Here is a 15,172-nt window from a genome sequence, read left to right on the forward strand (position 1 = left end):
CCTACAGTGCCTCTCCCTCCCTCAGTGTCAGCTCTCTAACCTCCCATCCCTGCCCCTTCCCGACGTGACTGAAACCGTAGCCTCGGGTGCAGCACTTTGGCTAAAATTCCATTTATTGACTCCTAGGGGCACAAAGTTAGTTCAGGTGCAAGTCAGATGGCCCTCGGAGAGTCTCGGTTAGCTGCCTCAACTCCTGCTAGTGTTACACGGGCCCTGCGGCCCACTCCAGACTTGAGGTTCTTGCGGTGGCCCTTCTTGAGAACCTACTTGTGGGGGGTGTGCTGTCAGCCCCCAGCCCATGCCCCAAAGTGCCGGGTGCTGCGTGGACGAGGTAGTTCTTCCTTGTATATAGAGGTAGTTGTTGTTTCCAATCTGTACCCCTTGGCAGTCAACTACGGTAATAGACGGGGGCCCTTTAAGAGAAACAGAGACGGTGGTGGGATGGTTGAGTAGTCAGAAACTCAAAGCTGGGAGGAGCCGCAGGGCCGTGGGGCAGCGGCCCCTCGTGTTCACCCTGGGGAAATGCAAGTATTTCCCCTTCCAGCTGCCCCTTCAGAATCGGGTTTGCAGAAGCTCAAGAGGAGTGGCAACCAACGTCTGGGACCTTGATATTTGGATCTTTTCCACTGGGAGGCCCTCTGGATTGACAAAGCAACAGTGGCATTGAGGAGTTCACAGAGTTGGTGCTGGGGAAAGTCAGAAGGCCCCAGGGGCAGATCCAGGCCGTGCTGTGCGACCTCAGCAGGATCCCATCCCAGTGTGTGTCAGTTTCTTCATTTATAAAATGAGAAGGTCAGTGCGCATGGCCTCAAGCCCTTTCTCTCCCCTCTCTGCAAGTTACCCTGGATCTATCTACATCTTGAGGAATAGGCTGGTGGAAGAGTGAAGCAGGGGAAAGGAAGGAGTGGGGAGTGAAGGAATACCTGGTGTCGGATCTGTCCCTGGTGCCCTGGGAGGCTGGTGGGCGCTGTGTCTCTCAGCCCCCTGTGAACGACACTCTGCTCTCAGGCTCCCTGTCCTGGGGTCTGTTCCCCCACCGCACACCCCCTAAGCCCCAAGTGTTCCCTGGCAAGAGGACAGGATTCACAGGCGCCCTAGTGCATCCCTTAGTCCTGCCAACATCTCACCTGATTCCCTTGGGGCCTAGGACCTGGGGTCCAAGCTGAGGTGGGGATCTGGCTTCTGAAAGGTGCATTCTCTGGAGTTTGGGGAGGTTGGGCTGTTGAGTCAGATGTCCCTGCTGGCCAGCCACGCTGAACCTGCCGTCCCTGTGCCCTGATCCTCTCAGGACGGTTTGTACATTTTTCAGGAACAGAGTTGGGGGACCCCTCCAGATTCAGGTTGCCCAGCATCTCAGAGACCATGGAATCATGGCTTCCTGTGGTTCCCCCAGGGCCATCCATTTCTGTCCTTCCTGGGCCTGGCTCAGGGGCAGACAACATCCTGTTGCTGTCCCTGTGGTTAGACATGAACTTCTTCACCTATAAGGACAGGGGGCTTGTTGGGTGTGGATGTGGGAGAGCAGAGTCAAGCCAGGGGAGGAGTCTCCTGGTCCACAATCTGTTGCCTAGGAACTCAGAGGTGGGATGGGGAGACTGGAGATGAGGGTAGAGGCATAAAGAACAGGGGTCATGATGAGTCACTGGGTGGCCAAGGGAGCAATGTGTGTCATCTCTGACCTGTTCCTGGGTAGGGGTAGGTTGTATTGGATACTCACCCTGGAGACAGCATCGTCTGTCTTGTCCTTTACCAAGTGAAAAACGTTCTTGGTTTTTGGTTGGCATTCTGGAGAGAAGGCAATGTGGGTGGCAGGGGAGCAAAACTTCTTTTCCAAGGCAAAGCCCCCTGCAGACAGATCCAGGCCTACCCCAGCTGCCAGCTAAATGGCAAGCTCACCTTGGAAGGAGGGCCTGTCCTTGGGTTCCTGGCTCCAGCACTGCTGCATTAACTCCTTCAGTTCTTCCAAGCCAGCAGTCTCAGGGCCAGGCGGGGGCAGCTCGGTCAAGGGGGGCCGGTTCTGCCTCTCGCATACTGCTTCCTGCACCACTGATGTCTGGGTCACCGCTGGGATGGGGATGGGGGACACACAGAAAAGGTATTAGGATATGAAGGGCCACCTGTTCCATCATGGAAAGGGGCAGGGAGTGTAGTCTAAGGGAAGGGGAGGACGGAAGAGGACAGCCTGAGCAGGTAAGCAGGAAGAGGAGGGCTGGGGGCTTGTGGAAGGAGGTACCTCGGGTTAAGGATCCCAGAGTGTGCCCAAAATCTTACTCTCAGCTTCTCTTCCAGCTAGCAGTGCCCACATTAGAATCCCGAAGCTGCACAAGACAGAAAGCTGAGGCTTGGCCTGACTACTGGCAAGACCCCTCTCCCATTGCCTTCCCCTAAAAGGGCCCAGAGAAGTGTAGAAATTGGGGATGGGTGTTTGCATTGATTACATTACCTGTAGACATCACTGGCCTTGGAGGCCTTCTGGTTTACATCAGCCAGGAGTTCTGGGGCCAAGTAGGCTAGGGTGCCCCCTGGCTCCCCAGACCATGACCCTGACCGTGAGCCTCCCTGAAATGTGGACAGGCCAAAATCTGCCAGCTGCAAAAGGAGGGAAGAAGGAAGAGGTAGAGGATAGACAGGGCCAATCAGCTTCTAGAATTCCCCCCCCCAACCCCCCACCCCGCTGCCCCGCTGGGAGATGCATGCAGGTCCAGCCTTGTAAAGGAGGTGTGGAGAGCTAGGGAACATTCGGACCAGTGGGGCCCTTGAGTTGGAAGTCTGGGTCCCCTCTCCATGGGGCTGGGTCAAGGTCTGATTCTCCTGGGCTAGGTTAGTCATTGGTCTCTGGAGGGCCTGGTGGCATGGGCCTATGGAACTGACTGGGTTGGTCAGGGCCTCTGTCACCTGGTAGGATAGGGCTAAAGCTCCTGAGTGGACTTTGACACTTGGGCAGCCCTGTGTCCAGAGGGAGATGCTGAGGTCATTCAGTAGCCAGGACTGCAGCAGGTCCTGTGTCCCACGGGTGGGGCTGGAGCAGCTTAGGGGCAGGACCTTATCCAGAGGCTGGGCTGGGGTATGGATGGGCTGACCTGGATGTGCAGCTCTGAGTCCAGCAGGACGTTGGAAGGCTTGAGGTCTCGGTGCAGAAGGACAGGGTTCTGGCTGTGCAGGTAACACATCCCAAGCACCAACTCCAGCAGCAGGCGGCAGCAGAGCGGCCAGGGCCGAGGGCACTGGGGCTGCAGCAGCCCGGCCAGGGAACCGTTCTCCATGAATGCAGTCACCAGAGCTGGCCCGGACACGTAGTCCCACTCCAGCTTCTCAGTGACCCCCAGCAGGAGCAGGATGTACGGGTTACGCAGATTTGCCATGGCCTTCACCTCCCTGGATATAGCTTCCCTACACCCCAGGAGAGAGTTGGAATCAGCTCTGCTTCTGGGAAGATCCCTCCCTTCCCCATTCTGGCCCCACCACACAGCGCCCTGCTTCCTAGGCTAGATACCAGCACGTCTGCAGCTTGGGTCACTCACCGGTTCACGATCTTGACCGCCACATCGTGACCCCAAGAACGGTGTTGCGCCTGGAACACGGTGCCAAACCCGCCTTGGCCAATGAACTTTGGGTTCTCCAATTCCTTGATGGGCACCAGGGAGGCTGGGGCTCCGCTGGCCCTGAGAGAGGGAGCCTCATTCACCAGCTGGCCATGGCGCCAAGTCCGTGTTGCTCCCAGCATCCCCCTGCCTCCGTGACCCCCGGGACTCGCATTGCCAGTACAATCCCTGGCCTCCCCTACGGCGGCCCTACTCTCCCCCCGGCCCTGCCACAGGGCACAGACGGATTCCTGAGCAAGTCCAAAGGGCACCCTCTGTGTCTGTCGGAGGCCACTCTCCACTCACCATAACTTGGAGCAAGACATCAGGCTGGAAGAGGTTATGAGCCCAAAAGATGGAGTGACTTCTGGGTGCAGGGGCTTGCGGCAGAGATGGAGAGGGGGTTGGGAGAGGAGTCAGTCTCCAGGCCGCTCCACAGATTCTGCTTCCTGGGTCGCCGGCCTGCACCCGAGTGAGTCAACAACTTCCTTCCCCTCTGGGCGCTTCTACAGTCCCGCCTCCAGGCGGGAGGGGAGAGTGCAAAACAGAAACTAAAGCTTCTCTCTTCTAACTAGTGTTTCCTTGAACTTGCTGCCTGCCTCGGTCGGGTTAGTTGTCACGGGGTATTCAGGGTACCCCGGAAGGAGTCCTCACCTTCCAGGAACCCACAATCACCCTACTCCTACAGCTGGTGTCTCTCCTTTCTCCCACAGGATTCCCAGCTCCACCACCTGCCAGGTCTGGGGTGGGGAGGGGATGGTGCTGAGGACTTTGTGGCCCAGGGCTCAGCTCTCCTACAGGTGTCCTAAGATTGTAGCTAACACTTCTATAAAGCCTACATGTACCAAGTTTGTATATTAGCTTGTTTAAGTCTCACATTAACCTTAAGGGAAGAGGTACTGCTTTTCTTACTTCTTTGTGGATGAGGAAACAAAGATGCTGATAGTTTCAGTGTCTTGCCTAAGCCGGTATGAACTGACTTCAGAGTCTGGCTCTGAACCGTCAAGGTTTCCTATTTTCACGTAGGCTTCAGCGGTGTGCCACTCAGCTGGTTGTGAGGTGGCTGAGGAAGGGGTGAAGCATCCAACAGTGTAGTGAAGGGTCCCTGTCTGTGTTCCTGCCCAGTCCCTGACAGCTGCTCTTGCTGGCAAGGCCCTGGCATTGGTAGTGACTTCCCTGCTGGCAAGACTAAGAAGCACTTCCTGGGCGCTGTGGTCAGACGAACTAGCCCAGCCACAGGGCTGCTGACATTGTGGCGTACGCTGCAGTGGAAACTCCTCGGCGCCTCCCTGCTCCGCTCGCCCCCATGCCAACTCCTCCATGCCAATTCCCTGGTTAATACATGTTCCTGACAAGCATATGCTCCAGACAAGGGCCTTTGAGAACTCGGAAGCTTGAGGAGCCTTAAAGATTTAGGGTAGACAAAAGGTGTCCATATTTTACCTGCCCTAGGCCTGACCATGGCTGGAGGTTGTGGGAACTAGATAAGGCCAGCCCTAGGCACTCAGTCCTTCGCGGGGAGACCCAACCCTGCGGGTCACGTGCCAGCTCTCACTGGGAGGTGCTCGCCTTGGTACGCACTTTCCATCCTGTCCAGTGGCCCATGGACTCTGCTGGTTGGATCAAAAGTGGCCAGCAGTTAACTGCGGTTTCTAGAGTACCTGGGAACTTCGGGATCCACACCGTGAATTCTGGGGGAATCAGTCCACGCTATAGTTCTTAGACTGTAGTCTCTTTAAAAGCTAGTATGTGGGAGGGGTCAATAAATATTTGTTGAATTGAATTAATAAGTGAACAGCCAAAACTTTTGGAGTTTCCTTAAGATGCTGATCACCCCAGCTAGAGCTCCGTGCCCGTTGGGAGGAAAGAGGAGGTTGGGCTTCTTTATGGTTTGTGGGCTTTCATCTGCACCTGCACAGCTGGCGGAATCCACCTGAAGCAGACTTTACTGTAGAGATGTGGTGTATCTCACAGAATACAAACGCAGGCGCCGCAGGTCCTCAAAATGTCTCTTCAGGAGCTAACAGCCTTCAGAGGGGACAGTCGTTCCTTTCATGATTCTCTTTGGGGAGAAGACCCTGGGCTCAACTCCTGGGCTCTACCGGAGGGGAGCAGGTGGACAGGAGATCAAAGGGTGTTTAAAGATCTTTTTAAGGCTGGATTTCTTTTTTTTTTAAAGATTGGCACGTGAGCTAACAACTGTTGCCAATCTTTTGTTTTTTGTTTTTGTTTTTGTCCTCCCCAAAGCCCCCCAGTACATAGTTGTCTATTCTAGGTGTGAGTGCCTCTGGTTGTGTTATGTGGGACCCCACCTCAGCATGGCCTGATGAGCGGTGCCATGTCCACACCCAGGATCCAAACTTACGAAACCCTGGGCCGCCAAAGCGGAGCACTCGAACTGAACCACTCGGCCACTCGGCCATCCCCAAGGCTGGATTTCTTTAGATTGGGACAAGACCCTGAGGATCAGGGGTCAACCACTATAAACATAGGTTTGGGGGTATTCTCAGAGCCTGTACTATTTTTTGGCTCAAAATAGACCAAGCTCCTTTAAAAGAAGGAGGGGCAGGGAGAGGAACCTGGAGTGAGTGCCTGAGAAGACCCTCTGCTTCTGCAGGAGGGGACTGGTAAGGCACAGTTGCATCCTGGATTTTGGAGCCCCGGCTTTCCTGAGGCCCAGTGCCCCTGACCCCAGGTGTCCTAGGCTTTCGAGGTCTATTTGGGTGTCTCTCATCCCTTCAGTTCTCTGCTCCTGATTGTTTTGGCTACTTTCAGCCCATCCCTGGGAACTGGTCTGCTTCCTTCTCCCTAGTTTTTGGGGTGAGAGGACAGAGGGTATGTTTTTCTTCTTGCATATTTTAGCCCTAACTAATTCTCATCTTTTGTTTGAGTAAGAGATTCCAATTATAGATCAAATAGTATTAATTGAGGTGACAGTATAAAGGATTATGGAGAAGTTTCATTTTCGTAGTGTTTGAAAATTTTATATTAGCACGTTACTTTTATAAATGGTTAAAGAATGGAGAAGATTGTGATATAAGCAAAGATTTAGCTGTAAAGATATTCACCAAACTGTTGTTTAAAATAGTGAAAAAATAGAACCCTAAATGTTCAATCATAGGAAAAAGTCTGAAAAAATTATGCAATGGAAGATTATGTAGCCATTAAAATGATGCTTTAGACCCATATTTATTAATATGACAGGTATTTACCATATACCAAGTGGAAAGAAAACAAGTTATAAAACAATATGTTCTCCCACCCGCACTCTCCACCCAGCCAGCTTACCCTCTTCACGGGGAAACTCGGCCAGAATGGAATGCGCATCCTCCAGGGGCCATCACATGCCCCCTCGCAGGCTCCTGGGAATCTGTAGGCTTGGCCATTTCTGCCACACGGCAAGTCCTGTGTCCCCTTGACACAGAGGAAGGAGGGCTGTCTATGTCCCAGGCCCTGGTGGGGAGAGACGCCCCTGCCCGGAGCAGCTCAGACCCAGCCCTCTGGGCCACTCAGGCCTCTCAGGCCTCGGGTCCCCAGGATCTGCTACCAGCAGTTCCACCTCTGGGTGTATCCCCAAAGGGACTGAAAGCAGGGACTCAGATATTCGTACACCAATGTTTATAGTAGCATTATTTACAATGGCCCAAAGGGGAAAACAACCCAAATGTCCATCAACAGATGAATGGATATACAAAATGGGATGTATACATGCAAAGGAATATCATTCAGCCTTAGAAAGGAATAAGTTTCGGACTCATGCTACAATGTGGATGAACCTTGAAGCTATTTTGCTAAGTGAAATAAGCCAATCACAAAAAGATAAATATTGTATGATTCCACTCATATGAAGTACCTAGAATAATCAAATTTCTAGTGACAGAAAGTAGAATGGTGGTTGCCAGGGGCTAGGGGGAAGAGGGAATGAGGTGTTACTGATTCATGGGTACAGAGTTTTAGTTTGAGAAGATGAAAAAGTTCTGGAAATGGATGGTGATGATGGTTATGCAACAATGTGAATGTCCTTAATACCGCTGAACTGTACGCTTAAAAATGGTTAAAAAGGGGCCAGCGCAGTGGCACAACTGTTAAGTGCACACGTTCTGTTTCGGTGGCCCAGGGTTCACCATTTTGGATCCTGGGTGCAGACATGGCACTGCATGTCAAGCCATGCTGTGGCAGGCGTCCCACGTATAAAGTGCAGGAAGATGGTCACGGATGTTAGCTCAGGGCCAGTCTTCCTCAGCAAAAAGAGGAGGATTGGCAGCAGATGTTAGATCAGGGCTAATCTTCCTCAAAAAAAAAATTATATAAAAAAAGGTTAAAATGGTAGCTTTTATGTTATGTATATTTCACCACAAGAAAAGGCCTGTTAAAAATATGATTCCCATGTATTAGATAGGGATGAGTGAAGATTTATATCAGCAAACATTTAGTTATTCAATTTGAACACTAAATTTTTCTGGGAAGAAAGGAAGTGTATATATGTATATCATATATCATACATCATAGTGTATCATGTATATATAATATCATATATATGTACAGTTAGAAAAATATCTAATTGGACAAATAGAAAAATGTTTAAAGTAATGGCTGGTGGGTTTACAGTGTCGATGCAAATAATCCATAACCAATTTATAAATGAAAATTTGGGTGAGTTTGTTCTGAGCCAAAATGTGAGGAGCATAGCCTGGGGCCTTCCTTCCCCGAGGAAGGAAGGGCACCAAAGAAGTGGGGTGTACAGAGTGGTTATATACCCCCAAAGAGGATGTTTCACATATGATTGAAATGTCCCTTTTACAATAGTCACGAGACTGCTCAGCGGCACAGCACAGCGATTGATGGACACAGCAGGTAGTAGGTTTGTTGTCTCGGTGGACACAGCAGGGTGGCAGATCTGTTGTCTTGAGCTGGGTGGTCACAGGTGAGCACAGCAATCAGTTCCTAGCCTAGGGAGAGATGCTTATCCTTAAGGAAATGCCATTTGTAGGGGGAAGTTGCACCTTTATCTTAAGGGTATTTGTTCTTGCCATAGGAAATGCTTAAAGCGGGTACACAATGGATATACAATGCATGCTCAATGGCTACGTCAGGCCCTTTTGGAAAAACAAAGTCAGGCTGAATTAGGTTTACACCAAATGGCTTCCTCATATACTCCCATATATCCTGTGGCTTGCCATTTCTATTTGTCAACAGGTGATTTTTATTTTCTTATATTTTATATTTGTATTTTTTTTCTCTATTGTCTAACTCCTAAAATGAATTCATGAAAGTTATATAGTAATGCTACATTTCAGCCTCCTCTTTCCCCCCAGGACATTGACCAGAGATATCCCACTACCCTCACCCTGAAATCTACTCTTTGATGCTCCCTCTTGATTCCTTGCAGCTGTAAGTATGCTTGCTGGTGTCACTTTAGATACTTGACTGAAGTTAGCCCTTGGTGTTCCAATGATGAGTGGGATTTTGACAGACATAAACCTGGGAGAGGTGAGTCCAGTCAGAGAGGACATTGTGAGCAAAGGTGCAAAGTTCACAGTGTGACCTTGGGAAATGACAAGGAGTCCAAATTGGCTGTGCGACCCTTTGTCCCCCAGGTGTCATTATTGTCATCAAAAGTGATAAAAGCTAGTCTTTTTTACCCTTGATAGCTCACAAAGCACTTTCACAGAAAGTCATCACAATCTTGTAAGGTCAGGTCTATTGTCAAGTTTTGCAGATGAAGAAATAAAAAGACCTCATTTTAGCTTCTACAAGGCAAGGGAAAACAGGATCAAAACAAAAAGACAACCTACCATTTGGGAGAAAATATTTGCAAATCATAAATCTGACAAGGGGTTCATCTCCATAATATATAAAGAACTCATAAACTCAACAACAAAAAATTAACAACTCAATAAAAAGTGGACAGAGGATATGAACAGACATTTCTCCAAAGAAGATATACAGATGGCCAACAGGCATGTGAAAAGATGTTTAACATCACTAATCATTAGGGAAATGCAAATCAAAACTACACTAAGATATCACCTTATACCCATTAGAATGGCTATACAAGACAAAAAAATAAATGTTGGAGAGGTTGTGGAGAAAAGGGAGCCCTCATACACTGTTGGTGGGAATGTGAATTGGTGAAGCCACTATGGCAAAAAGTATGGAGATTTCTCAATAAATTAAAAATAGAAATACCATATGACCCAGCCATCCCACTACTGGGCATCTATCTAAAGAACTTGAAATCAACAATTCAAAGAGACTCATGCACCCCTATGTTCATTGCAGCATTATTCACAATAGTCAAGATGTGCAAACACCCCAAGTGTCCATCGACTGATGATTGGATAAAGAAGATATGGTGTATATATACAATGGAATACTACTCAGCCATAAAAAAGACAAAATCGTCCCATTCGCAACAACATGGATGGACCTTGAGGATATAATGTAAAGTGAAATAAGCCAGACAGCGAAAGACAAACACTGTATGATTTCACTCACTTGTGGAAGATAAACAAACACATGGACAAAGAGAACCATTTAGTGGTTACCAGGGGAAGTGGGGTGGGGGCTGGGCATAAAGGGTGAAAGGGTGCACCTGTATGGTGACTGACAAATATATATAATCATGTACAACTGAAATTTCACAATGTTGTAAACTACCGTAACCTCAATAAAAAAAAAAACCTCATTTTATGTTGTGAAAAACAAACATCAAGAAGAGCCTTTTTACTGCCACAGTGCAGATCCCTCCCACTGGTGCAAGGCTGCTCTCTCTCCAGGGGACCCTTATCTCTGCTCCCAGCTACTGAAAAACAAACCCACCAGAGGGGGAAGGGGTAAGACTCTGGGTAAGTGAGCTGTCACTTTTGGGGACTGGGCTGCACTCAACTTGGAAAAGTCACAAGACAAACTCCAGAGTTTGAGCAGAGAAGAGTTATGGGGAAAACGTTCCACTTGCAATGGGATCTGTGATATTATGATTTATAAGAAATGTTTATTTGGACCCTGTTCCTGGTGCAGAGCTCCTAAAACTCTTGGAATTTCTTGTGACGTGAGTGAAAAATATGTCTTCTGTTATGTTAATGAAGTGACTTTTGGAAAGCCCTTAGGTAACCCAAGGATGGGGGACTGTTGCCAGGGGAACCAACCCTGTGATTGGAGGGTTGGCACTTTCAGTCTCAGGGGAGAGGGGAGGGGCTGGAGGTGGAATCAATCGCCAATGGCCAATGATTTAATCAATTGTGCCTAGGTAATGAAGCCTCCATAAAAACCCAAAGGGACGAGCTTCCGGGTTGGTGAACAGGCGGAGGTGCTGGGAGAGTGGCATGCTCAGAGAGCATGAAAATTCTGGGCCCCTTTCCACATACCTCACCCTATGCATCTCTTCCATCTGGCTGTTCCTGTGTTATATACTTTTATAATAAACCAGTAATCTAGTAAGTACACTATTTCGCTGAGTTCTGTGAGCCACTTCAGTAAATTAATCAAACCCAGGCAGGGTTTGTTGGAACCTCCAATTTGTAGCCAGTTGGTCAGAAGCTCTGGTGACCAGCAAGACTTGAGACTGGCCTCTGACATGGAGACCGGGGAAGGGCAGTCTTGTAGGACTGAGCCCTTAATCTTGTAGGACTTAGCCCTTGTTGAATTAGCCCATAACTAATCTCCAGGTAGATAGTGTCAGAATTCGTTGAATTGTAGGACACTCTACAGGTGTCCGAGAATTGCTTGGTGGTGTGGGCCTCCCCTGCCCGCTTGCACAAACACATTGGAACTGGATCCAGAAGTTTTAGTTGGTGGCAGTGATGGGCTCTCCTAGATGGGTCTTGGCTTATGAAAACATGCTTTGGGAAGAGAAGATGAAAGGGCGGGGGATGAACACCTTTCATTCCTGGATGGCCACGTGGTCACCCATGGTGTGGGGCAGCAGCTGTGCTGTATTCAGTTACCAAAGGTAAAAGTTACCAATGGAACTTACAGATGGATCCAACTCCTGGGAAGTTGGTTCACTGGATGAATAAGGAAATGCACGCTGACAAGAAAAAGGCAAAAAATTCAATCCCTTGGTTATTGTTATCTGTAATAGCTAAAATGAAAGTAAAAGAAAGTGCTGAGTCTGGCCTTCATATTAAACCAAGCTCAGATTTTGGTGAGTCTGAGCTTTGGCTGCTAGCCTCAGAGCTGCCTAGAAAGGGAAAAATTATGCAGGAGCAACAGAGTGTGCCTCTAGGACCTCTGGTTGTCAAGAATGTAGTCAATATGTAGGAGGAGGGCAAAACCAAGAAACTATTGAAACCAGGAGGTACAGTGTGAAGAAGTTGCTTCACTTTGCGGATCGGTATCATCAGCTTCCTAAAGAACCTTTCTTAAAACAATTGCTAGGGTAATTTAGGGAGAGTGAAGCCTGTAGAGGAGAAGAGCATGTTTGGGTTGGTGCAGGACCCACAGCTCGCTATGCAACAATCACAGATGGTTATGTGTGATCCAGACACACAGGAAGTTATTCCTGAGGGTACAGCCAGCCTGGTGGACTGGATAAAAGCCACCGTAAGGTCTGTTTACTCTGAGAAGGGGAACTGTCTGTCTCCCGCTATGAATGCCCAGTGGAATACCCCAGATGAAGCAGCTGATAAGCTTCACATGCAAGTCATGTGGGACTGGCTTTATGATGACCAGAATATTCACCTGCTAACTATGCTTGTTACCCAGGTCATGGTAAATGCCGTGGTTAAGGGGGCCCTTTTCATGCAGGGGCCTCATATAACCTCATTGCTACAACACCAAAAAACAGTTCAGGGAGCCTTATCAAACTTGCTGCCTCAGCTTCCCCTCATGGGTCTTACAGATGCTAATAAAAACGTTAGGTTAGGGGCTGGCCTGTGGCCTGTGGCTTCAGCAGCCAGGGTTCAGTTCCCAGGTGCAGACTAATTCTGCTCATTGGTGGCCATGCTGTGGCAGTGACTCACATGCGAGATAGAGGAAGATTGGCACAGATGTTAGCTTAGGGTGACTCTTCCTCAAGCAAAAAGAGGAAGATTGGCAGTAGATGTTAGCTTAGGGTGAATCTTCCTCAGCAAAAAAAATTAGGTTAATTAACAAGCGAATGGAGAGAGGCCAAAGGGAGGACCAAGGGACTCTCCCCTACAAAGTGGACATTTTTAAACCGTTATTAAGAAGTAAGGTGAATAAAGCGAATATTGATAGGAGCGATAGATACAAAGAGGAATCAGAACGGGGAGAGTCATAGGACTCGTGCCAGCAGGGTGGGAATCTTTAGACGATTGTTAAGAAATGGAACGGAGAGGGGCTGGAATTGCTTGTTGGTGTGGGAAAGCATCTCCTCTCCCACACATACATTGGAACTGGGTCCAGAACTGTTAGAGTCCCACTTGCTGTGGCCCCTGCTTCTCACTGCCCTTGGGGTTCTTTTGGGGGAGCCCCTTCTAGTGCCCAGGGCATGCTCTTCTCTATTAGCATTCCAAGCAGGTCAAAAGTCCCTTTTAACTTGCTTTTTCTTAGCAAAGCTGAGAGACTGATGCTTTCTCAAGGAACCACGCTGCCCGTAGGGCCGCCTGCCCCGGCAAAATAGAATCCCGGCTCATCATCTGTTTCTCCACAGAGCACATTTCAGTGGTGTCCCAGTGGCCGAGCCTAAGTGGCCTGTCTGCACCCTCAAGGCCAGGGAGACTGGGAAGGGTCATTTCTTATTCTGCTTTAGCAAGATGGGACTAAAAAGATTTTAAGCAGCCATCAATGACGTGTCCACACACCTACAATAACCACAACGCAACTTCTGTCAGTGTGGAGTCCTTCTGTTTGCTTACTGTGTCCAGATATGTTGAAGATCTAATTTCTGTGCTCCCTCAGCACCTCTCATCCCAGCGGGGCAGGCCACTGCTTCTAATTGCTTCCCCAGCTGGAGGATGTTCTGTTTTTTTTTTTTTTTTTTTTTTTTAATAAGGAGTTGAGTATAACCTAACCATCAAAGATACTGGCTCTGAAGTCAGGCTGTCTGGGACTGAATTCTGACTCTCCAAGTTACGAGCTGTTTGACATTTAGCAAGTTACTCAACCTTTCTGAGCTTCAGTTAATTATAGTAACTACAGGACTGGGCAGCGTGAGGATGAAATGAAATAAGGCATGAAAGAACACAGCACACTTCCAGGCACAAGGTATGTGCTCAATAAGTGATAGGCATTAATTATTACAATAAACATTTTTGTGTTTCCAATCTGAGGAACACTTCTAGTTCACAATTTACATGTAGAGCAGAGAAAAATGATTTCATGACTGCTCAGGGAAATAGCTGACTTTTCCTTCTGGTAAATTCCCAGCCCCACCCTTTCCTCCTAGGGCCCCTTCAATGACTCACTCCTCAGGTATTCTGCCTCTTCTCTCCCAGACAGATGTCCCGAGAGAGTGAATGCCCAAGTCAGTTGTGTCCCTCCCTGTGGCCTAGAGGAGAGAGGGCTTTGTTTTTTTAAATTGACGTCACATTGGTTTATAACATTGTGTGACTTCAGGTGTATATTATTATATATCAGTTTCTGTATAGACTGCATTGTGCTCACCACCAATAGTCTGGTTTTTATCCATCACCATACATGTGTGCCCCTTTACCCACTTCGCCCACCCCCAGCCCCTTCCCCTCTGGTAACCACTGATCTGTTCTCTTTATCCATGTGTTTGTTTATCTAGGGCTTTAATCCTGGGTCTCTAGCTTCTCAGTTGAAAGACCTGGCACAGAGTGCTCAACAAGGTTAAGGTCACACTGTTGACCCAAGGATGGGTGCTGGGCCTGAGGCAGCTGCTTTTGGTGCCCCAAGCCACATGTCCCCAGGCCACCTTTTTTTTTTTTTAAATTTTATTTTTCCCTTTTCTCCCCAAAGCCCCCCGGTACATAGTTGTATATTTTTAGTTGTGGGTCCTTCTAGTTGTGGCATGTGGGATGCCACCTCAGCATGGCTTGATGAGCGGTGCCATGTCCGCACCCAGGATCCGACCCGGCGAAACCCTGGGCCAGTGAAGTCGAGTATGAGAACTTAACCGCTCAGCCACGGGGCTGGCTGCCCCAGGCCACCTTTGATTGAGCTGCAGCTGGGTGGATGGTCCACGTCCCTGCCAGTGTCCCACGCAAGAGGACTTGTCTCTGTTTTTCTCCCTCAGTGGAGGGAAGTGTGGTGAGCGGAGAGTTAACGCACTGAGGGCAACCCTTACCCCGTGAAGGACATGGGTCAGTGCCCCAGCCTCCAGGCCTCCGGAGGGTCAATTCTGAAGTGTGTTCTAGAGTTTTTCAGAGGGTCTCTGGCTGGACAGAGCTCCACATCAGTAGCTAGCTCAATATGTACCTTGTATTGGAATTTTCTCCTTCCTGACTCACATTTCTGTCCCCTCCCTCCTGTTCCCTGGGACCATCCTCTAAACAGTCTCAAGTTCTGCTCTTGGGCACTGTTTTCAGGGGAACACAATCCAAGCCCTCTGCCCCGTTTCCTCCACATTGTTGTCTCCTCTGAATGTCTTTGTTACTAGGATCCCTCCCTAGCTGGAAGGAAAGAGGAAAGGAGGGAAGGGAAGGGAACAGAAAGGAATCTGA

General features: G+C 49.0%; 1 protein-coding gene and 1 long non-coding RNA gene across 6 annotated transcripts; one reads left to right on the top strand and one right to left on the bottom strand.

Moving 5' to 3' along the window:
• Positions 1–87: 87 nt before the first annotated feature.
• Positions 88–4,208, bottom strand: RIPK3 (receptor interacting serine/threonine kinase 3). 4 transcript variants are annotated; one of them, XR_011440715.1, is made up of 10 exons: positions 3,888–4,055; positions 3,522–3,662; positions 3,081–3,390; positions 2,444–2,589; positions 2,272–2,318; positions 1,897–2,064; positions 1,718–1,785; positions 1,128–1,420; positions 924–984; positions 88–413 (listed from the first exon to the last, which is right to left on the bottom strand). XR_011440715.1 is itself a non-coding variant. In XM_005603254.4 (10 exons), the coding sequence occupies exons 1-10, from the start codon at positions 3,905–3,907 to the stop codon at positions 187–189; spliced, it is 1,542 nt and encodes a 513-aa protein (XP_005603311.3). In that variant the 5' UTR covers positions 3,908–4,208; the 3' UTR covers positions 88–186. The 4 variants fall into 4 exon arrangements, 2 of the variants coding, with proteins under 2 accessions (XP_005603311.3, XP_070129540.1); XM_005603254.4 differs by having other exon boundaries at positions 1,128–1,481; positions 3,888–4,208; XR_011440716.1 differs by lacking the exon at positions 924–984.
• Positions 3,871–10,281, top strand: LOC111768928 (uncharacterized). 2 transcript variants are annotated; one of them, XR_011440722.1, is made up of 3 exons: positions 3,871–4,053; positions 8,897–8,972; positions 9,864–10,281. It is a non-coding gene; the product is annotated as an uncharacterized lncRNA (long non-coding RNA). The 2 variants fall into 2 exon arrangements; XR_002801611.2 differs by lacking the exon at positions 3,871–4,053 and adding an exon at positions 4,185–4,319 and having other exon boundaries at positions 9,864–9,999.
• The last annotated feature ends 4,891 nt before the right edge of the window (positions 10,282–15,172 follow it).

This window comes from Equus caballus, chromosome 1 (assembly GCF_041296265.1).
Source record: "Equus caballus isolate H_3958 breed thoroughbred chromosome 1, TB-T2T, whole genome shotgun sequence".
NCBI classification, from domain to species: domain Eukaryota; kingdom Metazoa; phylum Chordata; class Mammalia; order Perissodactyla; family Equidae; genus Equus; species Equus caballus.